The 22,862-nt window shown below is 57.1% G+C and overlaps 1 protein-coding gene across 2 annotated transcripts; it reads right to left on the bottom strand.

Moving 5' to 3' along the window:
* Nucleotides 1–4,128: 4,128 nt before the first annotated feature.
* On the bottom strand, nucleotides 4,129–21,586 carry LOC148813715 (TLE family member 5-like). Of its 2 annotated transcripts, none has more exons than XM_088907519.1 (7): nucleotides 20,929–21,586; nucleotides 13,655–13,752; nucleotides 11,285–11,348; nucleotides 10,452–10,496; nucleotides 8,855–8,917; nucleotides 8,621–8,695; nucleotides 4,129–7,526 (listed from the first exon to the last, which is right to left on the bottom strand). In XM_088907519.1, the coding sequence occupies exons 1-7, from the start codon at nucleotides 20,953–20,955 to the stop codon at nucleotides 7,299–7,301; spliced, it is 600 nt and encodes a 199-aa protein (XP_088763645.1). In that variant the 5' UTR covers nucleotides 20,956–21,586; the 3' UTR covers nucleotides 4,129–7,298. The 2 variants fall into 2 exon arrangements, with proteins under 2 accessions (XP_088763645.1, XP_088763646.1); XM_088907520.1 differs by having other exon boundaries at nucleotides 4,129–7,523.
* Nucleotides 21,587–22,862: the final 1,276 nt, after the last annotated feature.

Raw genomic sequence — 22,862 nt, 5'->3', positions numbered from 1 at the left:
ATGAAAGAAATGCTCCTCCAGCCCTCCCTGGGCTGCTGAGGCGCGTATTGCCTGTGCACACAGGGCCCCGGACCAGGGCCTCTGGCTCGGGAGGTGTGCAGGGGCAGGACCTGGGCAGTGAGGTTTTCTTTTTAACGAGCCTGTGATTCATTAACAGACCACAGCTCAGAAACAGGGAAGGATCAGAGAAGAGTGGGGTCAGTGTGCAATGTGCAGAGAGAGGGGCAGTACGTTGAGAAAAGCTATTAAAGATAATTAAGCAGAAGGAACCCGGAGTCCCACAGGCCATCTGATGAGCTCATCTCTCCTGCAGTAGCAGAGCAGCCCAGTAAAGACCACAGCAGTGCTGTCATCAACACTGGGGAGAAAACCACAGGCTCAGATTCCCAAATTCCCCTACAGCACTACAATTAACAACAGCAGCTGGAAAATATCTGGACCTCATTGAGTAAGAACCACTGACGAGTCTTATAGGGAAAACTGACACCGCCCAGTCACAGGCTCTAGACTCTTCTAGTCCCTGTGGAGTCCAGTACACTGACACACGGCCCAGTCACAGGGCTCTAGACTCTTCTAGTCCCTGTGGAGTCCAGGACACTGACACAGCCCAGTCACAGGGCTCTGGACTCTTCTAGTCCCTGTGGAGTCCAGTACACTGACACGACCCAGTCACAGGCTCTAGACTCTTCTAGTCCCTGTGGAGTCCAGTACAGTGACACGGCCCAGTCACAGGGCTCTGGACTCTTCTAGTCCCTGTGGAGTCCAGTACACTGACACACGGCCCAGTCACAGGGCTCTGGACTCTTCTAGTCCCTGTGGAGTCCAGTACACTGACACGACCCAGTCACAGGCTCTAGACTCTTCTAGTCCCTGTGGAGTCCAGTACAGTGACACGGCCCAGTCACAGGGCTCTGGACTCTTCTAGTCCCTGTGGAGTCCAGTACACTGACACACGGCCCAGTCACAGGGCTCTGGACTCTTCTAGTCCCTGTGGAGTCCAGTACACTGACACACGGCCCAGTCACAGGGCTCTAGACTCTTCTAGTCCCTGTGGAGTCCAGCACACTGACACGGTCCAGTCACAGGGCTCTGGACTCTTCCAGTCCCTGTGGAGTCCGGCACACTGACACGGCCCAGTCACAGGGCTCTGGACTCTTCCAGTCCCTGTGGAGTCCGGTACACTGACACGGCCCAGTCACAGGGCTCTGGACTCTTCCAGTCCCTGTGGAGTCCAGCACACTGACACGGCCCAGTCACAGGGCTCTGGACTCTTCTGAAGTACTGAAGTTCTGGAGTACTGTAGCCCAGTTCCTTGGATGTGGAGATCTGGTCGCCCACCAGCTTCATGTGAAACATGAGTGCTGAGAGACAGGAACCACACTGGCAGAGCAGACAAACCACATGTCAGCCACACACCAACCTCAGAGGAGCATGGGAAACACATGTGAGCGACACTGGGAAGAGCAGACAGCTGCGGCAAGGGTCCTCACCCCAGCCTGGGACCGCCTGCTTCCCAGGACACCCCACCCTTCTGCTCCAAAGGAAATACCCTCCTGGGGGAGTAGTTAACATATAACTACATTGTACCAGTCTGCCGCCCTCCATCTGAAACAAGGTTACTGCAGAGCTGAGAATTCTGTGATAAACACTGTGTCAAACTACTATGCCACATTTTCAAGGAGACTTTGCCCCAGTTAGTGAACGGCTAAGGGGCTCTGTGAATTGACTGACTGGGAATCAGCCTGTCCGTCAGTAAGCCCACAACTCCGGAAGTGTGTGTGGTCAGAGGTACAAGTGCACCAGCATTCAAGACACCTTTATATAATTCCTCTCCTCTCCACCTGCTCTCCCTCTCCTATTCACTCCTCCTCTCCCTCTGTCCTCTACACTCCTCTCTCTCTTTTCTATCCTCTCTACACCTCCTCATCTCCCTCTCTCCTCTCCACCCGCTCTCCCTCTCTCCTATTCACTCCTCCTCTCCCTCTTTTCTCTCCTCTCTACACCTCCTCTTCCTCTCTTCTGTAATCTGCACTCCTCCTCTCCCTCTCCTCTGTCCTGAGCTTGCCAGCGACTCATCTGCAAATCCAGGCTCACAGCTTAACGAGGAGCTGAGAGTCATTGTTAATTTAACAGCACAGGGCTGCCAGCGGGAGAGAGGGTGGGAGGAGGGGGGGTGCAGGAGATGCTGGTGCAGAAATTGGATCTGACAGGCAGACCAGCCTAAAAACAGCTAAATATTATCCAACTACAAAGAACTGGGCTGCAGCTCGGGGCCCAACATCCACACACAGCACTGTGAGAATGGTTCCTGCCGGGGGGGGGGGGCAGAGATGGGGGAGCAGGGGATGGAGAAGGGAGAAAGAGAGACAGCAGCAGCTCTCAGGGCTGAGAGGGAGTCGCAGTTGTGCTGTCTCTCCGTCTGAACAACTGGACTGTCCAGGCTGCAGAGGTCAGGAGGCAGCCTGAGGGTGGAGAATGTGGACAACAGCCTGCAGCCGGTCAGAACCACACAGCCCGACCCACAAACACAACAGCACAGCCCGTTTCTCCCCTTGACCGGACAACGCAGAACAGGAAGGGGAATTTTAAAAAGCAGCAATCAGATGGAAAATTAAGGCCAGATCAGGTAGAGGCCAATGCCAAAACCATCCCAGCCCTGTCCAGTGCAGCACAGCTCAACACTGTACAAGCACAGAGGCAGGGTGGCATTAATGACAGTGACGGCTTGCTCAGAGCAGAAAACATTAAGCTTGGACTGCCACCTGGTGGCTAGCAACAGAACTGGGACATAGACGGATGGGTTATGTGAACTAACACCGCCCAGTGGTTAAGGGAGGTGTCATTCACACGCGGCTCATCGCTCACATGTGGGTCTCTGCCTGCTCTCCACACAGCGCTCAGCTGCAGGTTTCTAACTGGTACCAGAGCAACACGGAGCACAGGTAGTGCAGCTTTCTGCTCCTTGGCTCAAGACGCTCAGCGCAGACGCGAGATGAGGAGCCAGGGGTTCTCTGGGAAGTGCGGAGGTGGGCAACATCCCCGGGCAGCGCAGCTCCTCCCCCTCAGCCCCCTCCAGAGCCATGACGCCCCGCCGCCGGACTCCAGCGCCTCTCCTCCACTCCGGCTGCTGCTGCCTGCAGGCTGGGGAGCTCAGCTCAGCTGCTGCAGGTTCCTCATTCCCCATCATTGGGCCCGTGTCCAGCTCAGGTGTCTGTTCTGAGACTCGAACCCATGTGCCTCATGCACTGGGACCCTTTGAGGAGCAGCCACACGAGGGCGGGGAGAGAAGCCGCTTACTGGTTTCCGGAGTGACACCGATGTTCCTGCGGTCAGCTCTGGAACCAACCTGTTGCAAACAGAAACGAGGGCTGCCCAGTCCTGGTGAGCTCAGCACTGGTCCCAGTGAGCTCAGCACAGCACTGGGTCCTGGTGATCCAGTCCTGGTCCTGCTGAGCTCAGCACTGGTCCCTGGTGATCCAGTCCTGGTCCCGGTGAGCACAGCACAGCACTGGGTCCTGGTGATCCAGTTCTGGTCCTGGTGAGCTCAGCACTGGCCACGGTGATCCAATCTTGGTCCCTGGTGAGCTCAGCACTGGTCATGGTGATCCAGTCCTGGTCCTAGTGAGCTCAGCACTAGTCCTGGTCCCAGTGATTCAGTCCTGGTCCTGGTGACCCAGTATCTGCCGCAGTCAAACCAGCTGGATATTCAGCAGTTTAACTGAACTAACATGATCAATTAGACCTGTTTGTATCCCATTCCTACAAAAGAGGACATTTTCTAGGTCTTTATGAATAGGTTGTTAAAAATAGGTAAAAATCTCTAACCATTTCCAAAGCCACAAATAATTAAAAAAAACTATGAACAGCACCCCACTGTGTGGGGTTCAGCCAAATAACCAGCTGGAACAAAAAGCAGAAGACACCGGGGAAACTGGCCGACATCACACTGGGCTCCACTGACCTGCAGCTGACCAGACCAGAGCTCACAGTGGGTAGTGAGCACGGGGCCCCGAGGGCCACTGCAGGGGGTCCTGTAGAGCTGGTTAGGAACGGGGTGTCAGACCCCTGCTGGCTGCAGGCCGCCCTGCTCCACACTGGAGAGAAAAAGAAGCTCACACACACACACACTTGACCTCCATTGAGTTTTTATTTGTAAGGCACCATAAATACTTCCTTACTGCAGAACTTGTCATTTATAGTAAATGTTTCTGTTTTTAAACTTTTTTATTTTTTTAACCAAGGTATAGTATTGGTTTCCATAACACAAACAACATACATCTTTTAGCCAAGTACACACTGAAGGTTTTACATACATCACAAAAATAAGGGAATTAAAAAATGACCTTTACAGAGCCCAGAAAGGTTACACTGCTTCAAGTCCACTGCTGTTAGGCTGCGATCTGGCTCGTCACTACTGAACACTGCCCGCTGCACAGGGGACGCTAGACCAGACAGACAGCCCCTGCTCTAAATTAAATTACAAAAAAGTCAAAATAATAAAAATGTAATCTGCTCTCTGAAATGAAAGATCGAACATCTACCTCTGTCAGGCACCGCTCTCTCTCCTCTGAATGTTTTTCATACTTTCCTTCGCATGTCTGCTCCCCCTCTGGCCAAACCAGCAGACCCTGCAGGACAGGGGGCAAACCCAACATCGCCCCCTAGTGTCAGCGCTGAGCAGACCCTGTAGGACAGGGGGCAAATCCAACATCGCCCCCTAGTGACAGCGCTGAGCAGACCCTGCAGGACAGGGGGCAAACCCAACATCGCCCCCTAGTGACAGCGCTGAGCAGATCCTGCAGGACAGGGGGCAAACCAACATCGCCCCCTAGTGACAGCGCTGAGCAGACCCTGCAGGACAGGGGGCAAACCCAACATCGCCCCCTAGTGACAGCGCTGAGCAGACCCTGCAGGACAGGGGGCAAACCCAGCATCACCCCCTAGTGACAGCGCTGAGCAGACCCTGCAGGACAGGGGGGCAAACCCAGCATCACCCCCTAGTGACAGCGCTGAGCAGACCCTGCAGGACAGGGGGCAAACCCAACATCGCCCCCTAGTGACAGCGCTGAGCAGACCCTGCAGGACAGGGGGCAAACCCAGCATCACCCCCTAGTGACAGCGCTGAGCAGCTCTAGCTGGAACGAGCGTTTCTGTGCTCCTCTGTACAGATGCACACGCACATACCTATGTAAGAACATGCACAGGCAGTGTACACATACATGTACATACACACTCCTAAAGCGCAGACTAGACCTACGACCACAGACAAAGGCAACACACTACATCCCAGAACCAGGTCAACGGGTTCCAATCCTGGTGTCCCTCACACTCCTACTCTTTCAAGCGAACTGGGGGAGTCCAGGCATCCCCAGAGACTGGATGAGGGGTCCCCAGAAACGTAGCGACTCATCACCCCCTCAGTCCAGACCTGCACTTGTGCCGCCAACAAGACGTCATGTGCAGGTACGACTCAGGCACACCTGCTCTGTGCTTATGGAGGGGGGGTTGAGGAATAGGGGTCCCCCTTCTCCATCCTCTGCACCTCAAGTCGGGGTCCTGCAGCCAGGGCCCCAAACTTGGAGAATCATGGGAGGAGCTGGGATGAGTCCCAGAGCAGGAAAGCAGGTGGAAACAGAAGGAAAAACTCATGTGGTTTTGTCACGGCGCTCAAGCCAGTGGGCCAGGGGACCTTGTGTCTGCAGGCAGGCCTGGAGTGGCTGACCTCTGACCCCACATTGAACCCAAGGCACTGGAGCCCCCTGTCCTTTTGGGCAGATCAAGTCCCTCACAGGACCAGGACGGGACCCTGACTGAGAGCGAGATTACTGGACCTCACTCCTGGGCTCTGCATTTACACAACTTCTCGTCAGCACGTGGCTAAAACAGACCCTCAAAATCTTGGGGTACCACCGCCAGCCATGCCACTCTAACACAAGCCCCACGCTTCTGCCCCGACCCCACAGCACACCGGACCATCAGCACACTGCTGTGTTAGTGTCTGCTCTCCTTTGTGCTTCGTGTTCTGTGCTAGATTCAACATCCAAAGAGAAAAAGGTTTCCTGCCCCTACATATGTAAAAATACAGGGTACAGCTGATCTCACAGCCTCACTGAACTCGTCCGGAAGAGCACTGGCACCACAGGCTCCTTTCCAAACCTCAACGCTTCATTGTTCTGTTCGAATGTGCTTTAAGCTTGTCAGGTCCTTTCTTTAAAAACAGGTGCAACTCAGAACATAATTTCAAGGTCTTGTGAAGGCAGGCACCTACACTGACAGGGCGTTTCAGGGAGAGGGGTGGGAAACGACCTGCTCCCTGGACTAGAGAGAGGGTCACTTCTCAGAGAGAGGGTCCAGCTGACAGCCGGCCAGCACAGTGCTTACTGCCCCCTGCTGTCCAGGAGGCCAGAGCCTGTTGCCTTCTCTGTGTGACAAAGACGGGTCTCTCTCCCATGCGGTGTTTCTGCAGGGAGGGGGGAACCCAAAGAGCCATCTTTCAAGGCCACACTGCTCAAGAGCCGGAGGAGGAGGGTCTGTCACACCCCTCGGGACGTCTGAAGCTTCGTCCCTCCCAGTCCTCCCCCAGACCCCCCTGCGATACACTGGTCCCCAGAGCTCACCCCTCTGCTGCAGTGCTGGGGCGCACGAGGGGGGGGTGTTTCCTCAGAGCACAGCAGGGGCAGTGCCAGGGACTTGTCTCCCGTCCCGGCCGAAGGAGGGCTCGAACCGGGGACCGGAGCAGGACCAGCACCAGCAGCGGCTGCCCTTCTCCCACAGAAACACTCTACCGGCTCGACCAGTAGCCCCCGCAGCGCACTGTGCGCCCCCTCTTTCTCTGGGTCTGGGAGGAAACTGGTCTCCTGTCAAGTCAATTTCTCACCAGAACAGCTTCTTTACAGCAACGATAATTATAACAATTAAAAACAGTTTACGGACAGAGGCGGGACTGGGGGTGCACTCCCCCTCCCCCCAGCTTCTCCACAGCACCTGCGGCGCCTCGGTCTGGACTGGCCGCGCAAGTGTGCTGCTCTGGCCGGACTGTACTCTGAGCCGGGGGGTGGGGGGCTCAGGGGGGACTGGGGGGGCCGGCTAAAGGAATAAATGAGGGTGAAGCAACAAGAGACTGGAGAGATGCGCGTGGGGTGCACGCAGGGGCCAGGGGTCAGAGGTCAGGGGCGTGTCCAGAAACTGAGATGGGCCAAGTGGAGCCTCAGAGGGGAAGGGCGCGAGGAAGGGGTGCGAGGGGAATCAGGCGATGGAGGCAGGGCTGGCGCAGAAGCAGGGAGGGGTCTGGAGAGGTGCTAGTCGGACTTGTCCCCCTCTTCGTCCCGGTGGCTGTCACTGCCCTCGCGTGCCGCCTTCTCCTCCTTGGCCAGGTGGGCCTGCGAGGCCAGGATGCTGGACAGCGAGAAGAGGCCGGAGCTGGAGGTGACGGCCGGCAGGGTGGGGGGCGTCAGGCCCAGGGGCAGAGGGGTCATGGGCAGGGCCAGCCCCTGCAGCTGGGACAGCTGGTGAGCCTGGAGCTGCTGCTGCGGACAACACAGGCGCAGGGGGTCAGCGCACAACTAAACAACACACAGGCCCAGCGGTTCAGCGCACACACACACCACACACCTCTACACAACACACAGGCGCAGGGGGTCAGCGCACAACTAAACAACACACAGGCCCAGCGGTTCAGCGCACACACACACCACACACCTCTACACAACACACAGGCGCAGGGGGTCAGCGCACAACTACACAACACACAGGCCCAGCGGTTCAGCGCACACACACACCACACACCTCTACACAACACACAGGCGCAGGGGGTCAGCGCACAACTACACAACACACAGGCCCAGCAGTTCAGCGCACACACACACCTCTACACAACACACAGGCGCAGGGGGTCAGCGCACAACTACACAACACACAGGCCCAGCGGTTCAGCGCACACACACACCACACACCTCTACACAACACACAGGCGCAGGGGGTCAGCGCACAACTACACAACACACAGGCCCAGCGGTTCAGCGCACACACACACCACACACCTCTACACAACACACAGGCGCAGGGGGTCAGCGCACAACTACACAACACACAGGCCCAGCGGTTCAGCGCACACACACACCACACACCTCTACACAACACACAGGCGCAGGGGGTCAGCGCACAACTACCCAACACACAGGCCCAGCGGTTTAGCGCACACACACACCACACACCTCTACACAACACACAGGCGCAGGGGGTCAGCGCACAACTACCCAACACACAGGCCCAGCGGTTTAGCGCACACACACACCTCTACCCAACACACAGGCCCAGCGGTTCAGTGCACACCTCTACACAACACACAGGCGCAGGGGGTCAGCGCACAACTACACAACACACAGGCCCAGCGGGTCAGCGCACACACACACCTCTACCCAACACACAGGCCCAGGGTCAGTACACAGACCTCACACATTGCACAACACACAGGCAGAGTCAGCACACGCACTACACAACACTGCACATATTAAACAACATGCAATGCACAGGCCAGGGCCAACAAAGGAAACTCAGTGAGCCAGCACAAGAACTTACACACACGACATGTACACAACAGAGCGTCAGGGGTCCAACCTACCCGGATGATGGAGTTCATCTCAGGGGGGGTGACCTGCTTGGCCCTCTCGATGGCACCCAGGACCTGCTGCTGGTGCTGGGACACAGGACACAGAGAGAGCGAGAGTGAGGCCCCCTGTGGTCGAGTTACTGAACTCCCGAGCACCCCAGCCTGCAGCTGACGTCTCTCTGGGTCCGTCTCACTCGGAGAGAGAAGGCAGGAGGCACACAGGCAGAGATCTCCTGCTGCACTTACCTCTTGTGACAGGTAGGGAAGCACCTGAGCGCAGATTCCATTCAGCCTCTTCACGATCTCCGCCTGAGAAGGAAGAAGCTTCGCTGATCAACCAGTTAATTCACCTCAAGCCCTCCTTCAGAGCCCAGAGGCGGAGTTGTTTTCTCCAGGAGCCCCAGAGAGAGACGGCGACAGCTAGCACTTGTTAGCTGTCCAGCAGAAGCAGACAGTAATAAAGAGTAACCTGCCCTGGCAGATCATCAAATAATCTGGACAGCAACTCGTTCCCTGACGAGTCGAGAAGTCAGCTTATTCACTTCTGGTAACCCCAGGGCCTGGAGCCAGCGGCTGGTAAAACCTGGAGAGGCTCAGGCTGCTCCGCAGTGGGAGTCTGATTGCTGCCTCTACCACAGGCTGAACGCTGTGTCTGCAGCTGAAACTGGAAACACGACACTGAACTGCAAGAGCGCACTCACGCACACATACCAATAAACAGCGCTGAGAAGAGTTATAAATCAATTTTCTTGCAGGATGAAAATTAAACATGGAGCTGCCTGCTCGCAGCAGTGAAGCCGAAACGATTAATCTGAACTGGAGAAATGTGCCTGCGTGCCCAGAGCGCCAAATAACTCGGAGAAAAGAAGACTGCGCCGCCTCTCCCTCCCCACCTCTGTCGCCTGAACCCCCCCCCCGCTGATTCCCGCGGCCTCTGTGCTGAGCGAGAGGCGAGACGAGGCCGAGCGGATTAGAGCCGGCAGCCACAGCTGTGTCTCCGGTGAGCACCTGGCGCTGCAGATTCCCGGCAGAGTCATTACCACACGTCCGCGCCAATTTCCTCTCGCCCGATCTGTGCGGCCCCGCTCCTCGTCCATATTCAATTTTTCATAAATGTCAAAAATAAATAAATAAGCCTGATGAATTATACAAGCCAGGCTGGTGCAATTTCAACAGGCGAGCGGCTGTGAGGGATTTCCAATTTCTCTGCTGCTTCTGCAACTGTTTTTATATAGAGCCCTGCACTCCCAGGCACTCCGGAGCTCTCCGCTGGAGACCACAGGCCCTGACTGGAACGCACAGGTGCTCCAGTTAAATCAGCTGCTCAGTGTGTGTGCGCGCGCGCACTGCTGGCGCGTGTGCATGAAGTGTGTGTGTGTGCGCGCGCGCGCGCAATGCTGGCGCGTGTGCATGAAGTGTGTGCGTGTGCGCGCGCGCGCACTGCTGGCGCGTGTGCATGAAGTGTGTGTGCGCGCGTGCGCGCACTGCTGGCGCGTGTGCATGAAGTGTGTGTGCGCGCGTGCGCGCACTGCTGGCGCGTGTGCATGAAGTGTGTGTGCGTGCGCGCGCGCACTGCTGGCGCGTGTGCATGAAGTGTGTGTGCGTGCGCGCGCGCACTGCTGGCACGTGTGCATGAAGTGTGTGTGCGTGCGCGCGCGCACTGCTGGCGTGTGTGCATGAAGTGTGTGTGCGTGCGCGCGCGCACTGCTGGCACGTGTGCATGAAGTGTGTGTGCGTGCGCGCGCGCACTGCTGGCGTGTGTGCATGAAGTGTGTGTGTGTGCACGCACGCACTGCTGGCATGTATGCGTGAAGTGAGGAAGATGTCAGAGCAGAAGACTCACCTGCTTGTGCATCTCGATGTTCAGCCCGTAGGACATCTCGTAGTACTGTCAAACACAAGAGCACACGTGTGAGGGCACACAGGACTCGAGCACACACTCCCACGCGCCGCCACCCGCCTCTCGCCCCCGCGGCTGTCGAGGAGGCCGTGGCTCCAGCAGGGGAGAACCTGATAGCCAGTTATCCTGACTTTCCTCCTCTCTGCTCTGGTGAGGCGTCTCTGGGTGGGGGGGCGCGAGGAGCCGAGTATCAGACGGCCATGTGGGCTGGAGAGGCAGGAATAGGTCGCTGGGACATGCAGTGGAAGAGACGTGGACAGAACAAGGAGGCAGTTCACCTCCAGCCCTCTCTGATCACCAGCCCTTGGTACCTCACCTGTCTCTTGTGCCTCCAGCCTTGCTGCCTCACTGCCTTAGGGCAGATGATTGAGGGCAATCAGTTTCTCGGGGTGCACACAGCAGGACACAGGGGCACTGGACACCCAGTCCTGAAGCACAGGTTTGGAGCTCTTGAGAACCTCCGTTTTGGAGCAAATCATTCTGCTACCTTAGATCACTGCTGCAGAGCCAGTGGATTTCACCAGCCTTTGCCATCTGCACGGATCTTGTACAAAAGGTACTGATGAAGCCATAAAAGGCTCAGATTTTGAGCTCAAGCTATTCAGCCAAATTGACTACAAGCTTCAGCACGTGATGTTGCGCGTGTTCAGGAGCCTGCAGTCAGTAAAACCTGGAACAGATCAGACTGCGTCGCACCAGGAGCCTGGCAACACTGTAAAACCTGGAGAGGGTCTGACGGCCGTGCCTGGAGCCCTCCGCGCCGAGCTCTTACTCACCATGATGTAGTGGCGCTGCATTTCGGACTTCTCACTCGCCAGCTTGTCGCACTCCAGCTTCAGGCTGAGGAGGGAAGAAGAGACGCTCAGGCCAGAGCAGGAGCCCTGCGGCACTGTCTGAGCCGCCGAAACGCTCCGCCCCGGTTACAGAGTCGCCCGGCGGAAGGTTCCTGCTGCTCCGGAACAGCAGGCAGAGGTAAACTGGGCCCTAGCTCTACTGACCCCGGTCCGGCCCAGCGGTCAGCGTCCCTGGTGCTGGAGAGTCACCAGCCCGCAGGGCCTGGAGAGCAGATAACTGGGGTCTTTACTGACCACACCTCCAGAGCGCTGATGAGCTCAGCTACGCACCGAACAGTGAAACACAACCAGAGGACGCAGGTGGAAACTACACTGAAATGCACGTACCTCCTGTTCTCAATGTTTACACAAAGGGTGGTGGGGGTGTGAAACAAGCTGTCCAGCCAGGGAGGTGAAGTCAATACTCCTGGTTGGATCAGATCCTGGGATCAATTAGCTTCTAGCAACCAAATCAGGCTAGAGGCTCTTTTGATTTGTAACTGTTCTTGCGTTCACACACTGTTCTGATGCTACAGACACACAACCTCTCTCTCCAAAACACACAGACTCAGCACAGCCCACATGCCACAGGTGCACACACAGAAACTCTTTCTCGCACACACAGACGCATTCTTTCACCCACTCAAGCCACTGTCACACAGTCTTTTTCACAAACACACACACACACACAACCGCCTCTGCTAGAGCACCATCCTGCAAGTGTGTGTGTGTGTGTGTGTGTGCATGTCTCTGCTCTCGCTGGCTGCCAGTCCCACTCAAATTCATCACTCCCGTCTCTGCAACCCAGGCAACGCGCATCAGGGTTGCCACGGAAACCATCTCCCCTGCTGCTGCGCTGGCTGAACAGCCCGTGATTGGCCTGAGGTAGCCCGGAGGTGTAAGGACTCTCGCAGATGACACTTTGATGGAGTTTTAGTGCCTTCCCCTGCCTCGCAAATTGCTCGCGCCGTCATATTTATTTTGATTTATGTATTCGCTTATTTATGAACCTGCAGGAGAACACTAGTATGGCTCCCACAATGCTCTGGACATTACACCCTGCTCATTTCCAAAGCAGAAGACTCGCACCGTTTCGAACAGAGATCGGAGATCAGAATCTCCTGTCCCCAGCCTGTAGAAGTGAGCTCCTCACTCGCACTTAATCAAAGGCACCAGATCCCCTGCCTTCTGCATTCAGCATTGTCAGCTCCTCTATAGACTAGAAAAATAAATATTTGTCCCTAAAGTGACAGCAGCGCGCTCCAGTTCTGATCTCCAAGTATCAACAGAACAGACTCCCAATACACAGCAGGCTGATCCACTCCACAGTTCACCATCCACAGGGTTGTTTTGTACCAACACCATGACTGAATGCTGGAGATTCAAAAACAGCTGCCCTGTTTTGTGTCACTGAAGCTAAAGACAGAGGAAATGCATTTAGCCTTCTGCAGGTAAATCCTGGAGCAGCTGTGTAATAGGAGTCCGATTTCTCAGTGAAACCAGCAGGACTGTGTTTTCCCCTGAGGAAGTTGGATCCATCACAGTGACCATCCATGCAGAGGGATAAAATCCCGGAAGGGCACAGGAGCCTCGGAAAACTGGCACACTTAACCTCCCCCCGCCCGGCTGGAACATCAGCTCCCCAAGGAAGAGGAGACTCCAGGCCTCCAGTAATTGCTGGTTGAATATTTCATGCCGCCCCCCCTACGCCAATCAATACTAAAGCAGGGAAACAGACCTGGGACTGACAACCTGAGAGGAGAAACATGGGAAAAAAAACAGATCTGCCCCTTCTTAACAAAAGAAAAAAACCTGTTCACCTTCAAACACTCTGACTAGCTGTTACACGACAACTGCAGATTCTAGTTTTCTTTTTGGCCCAGAAGTGCTGAAGGTCCCTCCTGGCCCAGCCCCCAGAGGAAACCACACAGCTGAGAACAGGAGGCACGTCTTTACACAAAGGGTGGTGGGAGACTGGTACAAGCAGCTATGCTGGTGAAGCCAGTGTCCTGGCTTCTTTCAGGAGAGACCTGTATGAGATCCTGGGTTGATAAAGCAGAATGAGCTGGATGGACCTCCTGTTAGTCACTTCCTTACTTTCGCCGGGGTCTGAATCGCTGCCCATCGGCACCACCTCTGGCCTCACATCCAATCGCCATGCTCAGCGCACAAGCAACGCTGGAACAGCTGGTAGAATCTGGACACTTCCCTTCTCAATGCTGAGCCTGAGCCCCACCAGCGAGCCCTGAGCCCCACCCCTAACAAGCCCTGAGCCCCACCAGCAAGCCCTGAGCCCCACCAGCGAGCAGGTACCTGTGATACTGTGCCTGGAGAAACTGGAACTCATCCTTGATCCGGTCGCAAGAATCCGAGGTTGTGAACTTCAGCGGCTGTGATGACTGGGACGAAGCCTAAACAGGGAAAAAGAAAACAATTGTTACATTCTGATCTTCCGAACTCCAGAAGCCGTCTCCAACACACACACACACGACACATTTCAGGGCTTGGATTGCTCAGTCAGTGAGAAACCTGGAATCCTGCAGCTGGCTGTCCTGGTTCTTCACCGAGCCCCAGGAGCAGACAGAACCTCCCCCGTTAACTAAACAGTCCCAACATAAATTGAAAAACAAACTTCTATTGAATTACATTTTAACTCTCTGTATTTGACAGAATTACCTTAGCAAGACTATTAAAATAATTGGTTCTACAGAAAACTTTGGTTAAAAGCTTTTACACAGCCAAAGCCCCTCTTCATATGGGAATACATTAATTTACTAGTGAGAACGTCATCCTTTCCTTTAAAAATCCATTTAAATCTTTTAGATACTAATAGGTGACCTGCTCAATTGAAGAAAATTGCTTGCCAAAATCACTTTAGAAACAGGACTCAAAGTGACTCAGACTGCGCCTGAACATGTTGTCTCCCCAGGCTGTGGGCTGTGCCCCCTGGGGTTCCTGCTGTCTCGGGGCCTTCGCTCCTACAGTGGGGGGGGTGCCAAGGTTAATGAGCCACAAAGACCCTCTTGCAATAAGATCAGGACTTTGGATTTGGCCATAAACACGTTGTCCCAGTGTGGGCCTGCTCACTCCCCACTTGTCCACAGGCTGACCACAGGGTGTCCACCGTGAGGAGATTTTCCAGCACTTGAAGTTATGTCCCCCAAGAAGAGTAATTGCTTAATTGGTTTTAGACAAATGTAGCACAGCGCAGCGGGGACAGGCGTGAACACGCAGGCGCAGCGTGGACAGGCGTGAACACGCAGGCGCGCCGCCGCAGCAGGGACAGGCGTGAACACAAACAGGGCAACTGGCCCCCTCAATCCCACAGCCGTGTCAGAGATGTGGGACCCCCTGAACTGACCAGCTCAGTTAAAAACACTAGAACTTGTTCTGCACAGGCCAAGGCTGACAACAAAAGACTAAATCACAGCTCTCCTCCCAGCCTCTAACTGCAACAAACGCAGATCCCAGTCAATCCCAATGTTAAAAATGTCTCCATTTAAAAAACTCAGCAGGGAGGCTGCTGGGAGTCACCGGGGGGGGGGCTGCACTACGTGGGGGGGGTATGTCTCCTCCTGTGTGAAGATACCCGAGGTGTGAAGTGCTTTATCAACAGTATAAACACAGGAAACGATCACCTCCACAGTACTGCGGAGTCAATCTGCATCTTCACAGATCTGCTTGTCCTTCTAATCAGCCCAGGGAAGATAATCTTGTTTGGGCCTGGGATTTGATGATCATCCCCCTGGTTGAGATCTGAGTTTAATACCCCCCTCCCCCTCCTCCTCCTCGCCTGGTCGGTGGAGAGGTCCGGCTGTCTGCGTCTCTGACCTCGTTAAGGTGGTTTAAGCGGGACTGCCCGGCTCCGATGGGGGCTGCAGCACCAAGACCTTCACTCAGGCCCCAGAGCACATTGAGAGCACATTCGCCCATCACCCGACCGGGTGGCAGCACTGAACAGGCCACTGCAGGCAACAACAGTTCCACTCCGCATCAGACCGAGCCACTCCACGTTTTACCACCTGCCAGGCTCTCACACAGAAGGACTCGGCTTTCGCTGCGTTTTGCCAGAACAGCCATGGAGCCCCAGTGATGTCCAGGATGTGGACACAGGCGCGACTGGCCGAGGGCTCTCCGGGTCGGGCGCACGGGTAAGACACCTCACGAGGGCGTGGCAGCGTGTCCTGCGCCGAGCCCCCCCAGCGCCCCGGCCGGACTCGAACCCCGCGCCGGCACAAACGCGTCGCGCCTCGTCACTCCCGCCAGCGGGCAGCGCGGCCCACCGACCAGGCGCACGGGCAGGGCCAGGGGCCCGTGGGAATCGAGCCCGTCCAGGTCCTGGGCCCTCCCAGTGACCAAGCGCCCCGTCAACTCACCGCATTTAAAATCAATTAGAGGCGCGGCGACACGCACCAGCATCGCCCGCGACCTCCACCCCCCCCAGCTCACCCCCCCTCGGGCCGGGGGCCACAGAGCCCCGATTGTGATGCTAACGAGCCGACCTGCCCTGCAACGCCCTGGACATCTGCTCCGCTGCGTGTGTCAGGCCCCCCGATTCAATTTGCTCACATGAAACAGAAAGCAGACAAGCCCCCAGAGGCCCGTGGAGGGGGGGGGGGGGGGGCTCAGGATTAGAACGTGGGCATGTGTCAGAGCTGTACTGATGTGTGTGCGTGAGGAGGAAGCAAGGAGGAGTGGCACAGAGCGAAGTGTGTGTCCAAGGAAAACGCGGAGGCAGCGCAGGGAGTGTGTGGGAGTGGGAGTGGGAGGGAGTTTCTTTAGAGGGAGAGCTGGGCTGTCTGGGAGGTGTAACCTATGCACAGCAGGGGGAAGCCCCAGTAAAGCTTCCCCTGGCCAGGAAGGACCGCGCTGCCCGGCCCTGCCCTCCTCTCCTCTCCTCGGGGAAGTCCAGGGTCCACAAACCCACAGGCTGATGGACGAGCGTGCCCCAGGGGCCTGGGGGTCAGTCTGGAGCACCCCCTGCTCCCAGGTCGCTCCAGGGGCAGCCCTGTGGCCAGAGGCTGACAGGGGGGGGGCAGCATGAACTGATCCCTCAGTCCAGCTCTGCAGAGCCATCGACCCGGCGGGCCGCACAAGACAGCTGCAGCAACAAACCGCACCTCTCACACCCCAGCTGGGTGGCCTGAGCGTCCCGGGCCGCCTGGGGGCAGGGACGCCCTGCGGAGGAGGGGCAGGAGGCTGGGCAGGGCCTTCTTGTGTTTGCTAACCACTGTAGCATGACGGGGCTCTCTCAGCACAGAGGCTCGGTAATCCCCTTCCAAATCCCTCGTGCAGGGCCCGATTACTGGAATCAAGCAGCATAAGGGCTCTCCAATTGGATTATCAGCCATGGGAGGGATCGGCAGCGTCTGGCCTCGCTGTCAACTCACCGCAGTGTGTGTACTGTGTGTGCGTGTATCTGTGTGCACACGCGTGTCTCTGTGTCTGTGTGAGTGCGTGTGTGTATCTGTGCGCACATGTGTACCCGTATGTGTGTATGAGTGTGTGTGCACGCCTGCACGTGCATGCGTGTGTGGGTCTGTGCGCACGTGTGTACCTGAATGTGTGTGAGTGTATGCACACGCGTGTACCCATGTGTGTGGGCATGGGCATGTACCCGTGTGTGTGTGCGTGTGTGTGCGTGTGTGCACCCATGCGTATGCAAAAAGTCAGCATAGATCTCTGATCTAGGTGGCTGCCAGCAGCTCAAGCAGGCTGGACAGGGAGAAAGCACAGGCCGACCCCACTCCTGTAGGGAGACCAGCAGGGGGTGGTCTACCCCTTCACTGCCTGTTCCACTCCATTCACACACTGCGGCCAGCAGGGGGAGCTGTGCAGCAGGAACTGGGAGATACCAGACCCACAGGGAGCAGTCAGGCCCATCCCTGCGGACGAGGGTTTTTCTGCCTTTTCAACTAGAAGCGGGAGGTTAATCCCAGCATCTCGCCCGTCTGGACTCGGGGCTCTCCTCACCCTGCTGGCAGGCAGCGTCTCTGGTGCCTCGGCGAGGGACTGCCCAGCCAAAGCCTGCAGACCACTAATTGGGCTAATTAAGGACTCCACTGGTCCGAACACTGTTTCTGGTTGGCTTCCGGCTGTAAGACCCAGAACCAGGAAACCCGATAAACAACCCCCTGGTGCTTCTGGGCCCAGATCCCACACAGAGGGGAGCCGAGACCAGGGTCAGTGACCGGGCCTCCCAGGTCAGCATGGAGACAAGCCTGACCGCACCGGGTCTCCACCTGGGTCCGCAGGCAACCGCAGCCTGATCACCTGCACTGAGTCCATACCGGGTCAATCAGAACCAGTGAATCGAGAGCTGGGTTCAGTGTAAGAGACTCCTCCTAACAGGAGGGGGACAGGGGAGAGGGGGAGATGTTTTCACAGTCTGACAGCCTGTTTCTCAGGTAAAGACCTACTACACCCCCACTCGGCAGGGTGGGCTGACACGCTCCTCAGCATTCCAGCTGCCAAGATGCACAGCAGACAGGGTGGGGACGCAGGGTAGCACCTGATCACGCTCATCTGCCCCTCCCAGGCTGCACCCCACGTACCCCAACACAGGCACTCCCTCACCGGCACTGCTCCACACACCTGCCTGCAGCAGCAACACTGGGCTCCCTTCACAGGACTGAACACCAGCAGAGTTGCTGGAGTGTCTTTTCACCTCTAAAAGATCCCAAAATCCCAAGATCCCAGCTGCTGCTCCAGGTGAACGGAGGGGAACTTCAGGGAGCTCAGATCACATCAGACCAGGGCAGAGTGGTGGAGCTCAGCCAGACGAGCAGCGCAAACACCCTACGCTCACGAGCACAGACACGGTCTTTAATGACCGAGTGGTCAGCGCCTCCAACTGCACACTGCCCCCTGTCCCCATGCTGGGGTATCGGTAGGGAAACTAGTTCAGGGGGAACAGCGCCACCTACTGGTCCACCAGCGCCACATACAGCAGCAACCCGGCTTTCCTTAGAGTCTCCCACCCCGGTACTGACCCGTCCCGGCTTCTGAGACCTGCTGGCCACAAGATACAAAGCAGTTAAGCTGGTGTATTAAATTTATTTCAAACCATCCAAAATCTGGATCAAGAACTGCATTATACACCTGTTCCAGCTGCATCACAGAGCTCAGAGTTCGCTGTGAAACTGCGACAAATAAAAGCCCGTCCTGTGCAGGGACAGACACGTCTGCGAAACCGGACCGGTGCTGACCTCTGACGACCACAAGAGACCCAGACCCGAGTCCCTCACAGACCAGCCTGCACCTGCGCTGCCACCAGCCCTACTTCCGCAGCTGTGTCCCGAGGGATGAAGGCGAAGGGGCTGTCCCAGCAGTGCCAGGCGCTGCACAGACCCAGCCCACGCGAGGCGAGCCTTTTTAATTATTGTTACTGCCGCTACGGCAACAGTAATTATGGCTGCCTGTGCGCCAGGCAGGCTCCCCGGCCGCAGACGTGCCTTCCGGAGAGGAGCGGGAGACCTGCGCTGCCGGCGGCTCCACCCACAGGGCGGCCGGCCCTGGGGGACACGGGGGGGAGAGGGCACGCCCCGAGACCGGCGGGGAACCGTCGCAGCCAGCAGGAGGAAAGAGCGCCGCGCCTCGGGACACCCCGCGTGCAGGGGGACCCCTCCGACTGCCCGGGACGAGGCTGCCTGGGGCACGATGTGAAGCACAGCTCGGGGTCACCGCGCGCCCCAGCTCTTCCCCGTCTCTCAGTGGGCCGGGGCGCCTAGAGCACCTCGGCGGTGCCGGGTCTGTTCCCCAGGAGGAGGACATGAGCTCCACGCCAGCGCCCCCACGACAGACCCAGACCCCCGGCCAGCTTTCGGCCCAGGTTTCAGGCTGGGGTCCCGAGTATTTGGGGTCCCCCTCAGGCCACTGCTGGGGCGCAGGGTGTACGGAGCCTGAGGGGCAGAGAGCACGCTGGGCCAGTACCCCCCTCGCGGCCAGCGGGACCAGTAACTGACTGTGGCGAGTTGTTGAGATCTGGGGGTGAAGAGAAGGAGGAGCAGCACTGACGCTCGGGGCGCTCACAGCTGAAATCACAAGTGACACAGCGCCAGGGTCCCAGGCTCCATTCCAACCTCAGGTGCCTTTCTGTGGGGAGTTTGCATGTTCTGCCCAGCTCTGCAGGGGCTTTCCCCAGGTGTTCCAACTTGAGGTGCACAGGTAACCTCTTCATCCTGGAGAGGAGGACCTGGGACCCCCCTCTTCCCTAACCTAGCCACACACATCGCCGGGCTTTCCTGATCCTGTCGGGGGGAGGGGGGCATCACAGAGCCCAGCCCCTCAAGGTCCCCCCATTAATTAATCAAGGGTATGAATTGAAACTGCCGGAGAATCCAGATTATCAACACAAACCAGGCGACAAAGACGCCTTCTTCGGGAGCTGATCTGTGGCGGACTGCGGACGGACTCTGCGGGTCTATCCCTTCTTCAGAAAATGAGTAGAATTAATTTACATTCTATACTTGTCTTTCAGCGCCAGCTGGAGATCTGAGCAGCTCTGAGCCCCTGGACTGCAGCTCAAGAGCGAAAACCACGTCCAGACGCACCGCGATCTAAAATGATGTAATATCAGGCCGAGACGCCATGAATTAATGTGTCCTGCGTGCATATTTCTTTCCAAGCTCACCTAATCACAGCCGAGGAAGGCTGTATGAATCTCATTAATAACAGCCGTATGAGCATTTCAGGTGCTGCAGTAAAAATTAAGTACGTTTAAAATGTAAGCCAATTGGAACCGGTTAAATTTAAATAAACTGTATAAACTGGACCGGTTAAAGCAGAATCGAGGAACATACCCTGTAAATTGCAACACGGCATTGTCTTAAGTATTTTAATTTCATATTTTGGTCAACTTTCGAGGGGCGATATTCAGTTCGGGGTCAGTTTTATGAAGTTATCGTGAAACGTGTGATGTCCCTCGTCATCCGCCTGTTCTCTTCAAGATGGTAGCTGTTACCGCCGCGGACGACCAGCGGGAGAAACGCGTCTCGCGTCCTCCGGCCCCAGGTCCCGGGGAAACCCCCCGCCTGGGCCCTGGGGGTAGATCCCCCGCCTCTCGCCCAGACGAGCGGCCCGCCGGCGGCGGCAGGGACCCCCATCCCCGGCCGGGGTCCCCGGGCGAGCTCGCTGCGCGCGAGCGAGGACACGGCCATTTTGTGGAAGTTTGGCAGAAATAACGTGTCGTTTCCGTTCGGGCCGCTTCAGGCGCCGATCTCGCCGGAAAGGCGGCCGGCTGTCCGGGGGGCAGCGGCGCTGCTTCAGTAACAGACCCCCGGCCGTGCGCTCACGCAGCGCGCGCTCCCCGGGGCAGGAGGGGCGACCCGCCGCGCGGCTCCGCCGGGGTCCATTTTAAGACGCGCGGCGCCGGCGGCCGAGTCCCCGAAATGTAAACAGCTGCTGCCGGGGGGGGGGGGGGCGCGGGTGCACGCGCTCGGGGTGCCCCCTGAGCCCGGAGGAAAAACACACACTCACACGAGCGCGCGCACCCCCCACACTTCGACGCGCGCGCGCGCGCAGCGATTTTAAACACGACGGCACGGCGAGAGCGGATCGAGAAGGAGAATAAAAACGCCGAGACTCACCGAGTGTCTGGATTGTGGAAACATCATGTCAGTTTCCTGTTGTTAATTCCTTCTGCCGAACAAAGACGAAAGCCGGGGTGAGGGACCTGGAATCGCTCCCTTTGTCTCCCCGTGTCGGGGACGGAGGTGCTCGCGGCGCGTCGACACCAGTCACCGCAGGAGACGAGCTCGCTCCTGTTTCACAGCCCTGTGTTCGTCTTCCCGACTGGCCCTAATATATCCCGCTCATGCTGCGGAGCTCTGGGCTTTCTGTCCTTTGTTTGACGAGAGAAAGTCTCGGAACCGTGTTCTCCTCCCAGACGGTCCAAAGTTTGAACAAGCAGCGCTGCTCCTGCGCGGCTCCCTTCCCCGTGACTGACAGAAACGCAATCACGCTGCTCCCCGCAGCCCTTCCCTGCCTCGCCGTTACTGTCTGCCGGCGCACGCCGTCCTGCGCCTGCTCGGCAGCGGGCGGATGAGCTGGGCGGACGTGTTTTCAGAGCGCCCTGCGGGTCGTGTGCGTGGGGCTGCGCTCGCGGTGTGGGTGCCGTGTCTGCTGACCGACCATGTCGCCGCCGCGCTCGAGCTCTGACACCACGCACGAGCCGCGCAGCAGCCGCGCGGCCCGCGTGACGCGGGACTGGGGCGGCGCTGCGCTCGGGCGCGCTCGGCCGGCCCCGGCTTGGCTGTCGGGTGGGCGAAATTGCGAACGCTTAGCGGAAGTGTTGCCGTCTAATGTGTCCCCCGCTCTCCCCCTCCTCCCGGCCAGCGGGTGCGCAGCTCTGTTCCTCCCCGCACACCCCTGGGGCCACTCCGGGGGGGTCTCGTTACTATGAACTACACGCGTTTTCAATTGCTCGGGGGCATTTGACGTCCTCAGGACCGGAACCGTCTTTTAATCCTCCTAGGCCGCCATTATGATTCCGCTGTGCGCTGGCTGCGGGTATCCCAGCTAGACGAGGCACCCTACATCAATTCGAGCAGGGAGCGGCGTCGGCCGCAGAGGAACGGGTGAAGGTTGTTTTTTCCCTGCTGAAAGGAAAAGAAAGGAAACACAGCGAAGCGTTGTGCCGAAACAAATGTCGTGTTGCTTTTTTTTAACCTTTCAGCAGAGAATGAACCTTCACCTGTTTGGACGAAGCTCTGTGTGTGGACGAGTACTGTGTGTGTCTCGCGTGGTGATGTTTTGTGCCCTGACGCCTGTAGGTTCAGAGGAAGGTGTGTAAGAGGAGCATGTTTCCCGCAGGCCCAGCACAGGGAAGCGCAGATCCGAAGGAGCGGTCCGAGCGAGTCCGGAGCTGTGCTGTTGTCTCGGAGGTCCACTCTGACCGCCCTGCGGGACCCAGCGGGACCCAGCGCTCCCGTCTGAAAGCACAGCACTGCCTGCTGGTTCTGCGAATTAATTTTTAATAAGACAAGGCCAGAGTCATAACTATTTAATGAGACATAATCTGTACTGCGAATAATTAATCAGGAGCTGTCTGTATGATGCCACAGCTGATGGGGAAATAACTTTTGGCTGCGGTTTGAACAGTACAAGGGATGGAGTCGAGTCAACTGAAAGGCCACTGTATTGTGTGCAGGACTGTATCACTGTGCTGTACTGTACTGTGTGCAGGACTGTATCACTGTGCTGTACTGTGTGCAGGACTATCACTGTGCTGTACTGTACTGTGTGCAGGACTGTATCACTGTGCTGTACTGTGTGCAGGACTATCACTGTGCTGTACTGTACTGTGTGCAGGACTGTATCACTGTACTGTACTGTGTGCAGGACTATCACTGTGCTGTACTGTACTGTGTGCAGGACTGTATCACTGTGCTGTACTGTGTGCAGGACTGTCACTGTGCTGTACTGTACTGTGTGTAGGACTGTATCACTGTGCTGTACTGTGTGCAGGACTATCACTGTGCTGTACTGTACTGTGTGCAGGACTGTATCACTGTGCTGTACT

This window comes from Atractosteus spatula, chromosome 28, assembly GCF_055471065.1.
Source record: "Atractosteus spatula isolate fAtrSpa1 chromosome 28, fAtrSpa1.hap1, whole genome shotgun sequence".
Lineage (NCBI taxonomy): Eukaryota > Metazoa > Chordata > Actinopteri > Semionotiformes > Lepisosteidae > Atractosteus > Atractosteus spatula.
This window is presented reverse-complemented; position numbering and strand designations above follow the sequence as displayed.

Bases quoted from the DNA above. Each gene is read 5' to 3' on its own strand.
- LOC148813715 (XM_088907519.1), bottom strand. From the start codon at position 20,955: ATGATGTTTCCACAATCCAGACACTCG. The intron at 10,497-11,284 runs GTGAGTAAGAGC...TGTGTTTGACAG, and splicing joins TGCAGCGCCACTACATCATG to TACTACGAGATGTCCTACGG. The intron at 8,696-8,854 runs GTAAGTGCAGCA...CCTGTGTCCCAG, and splicing joins TTCCCTACCTGTCACAAGAG to CACCAGCAGCAGGTCCTGGG.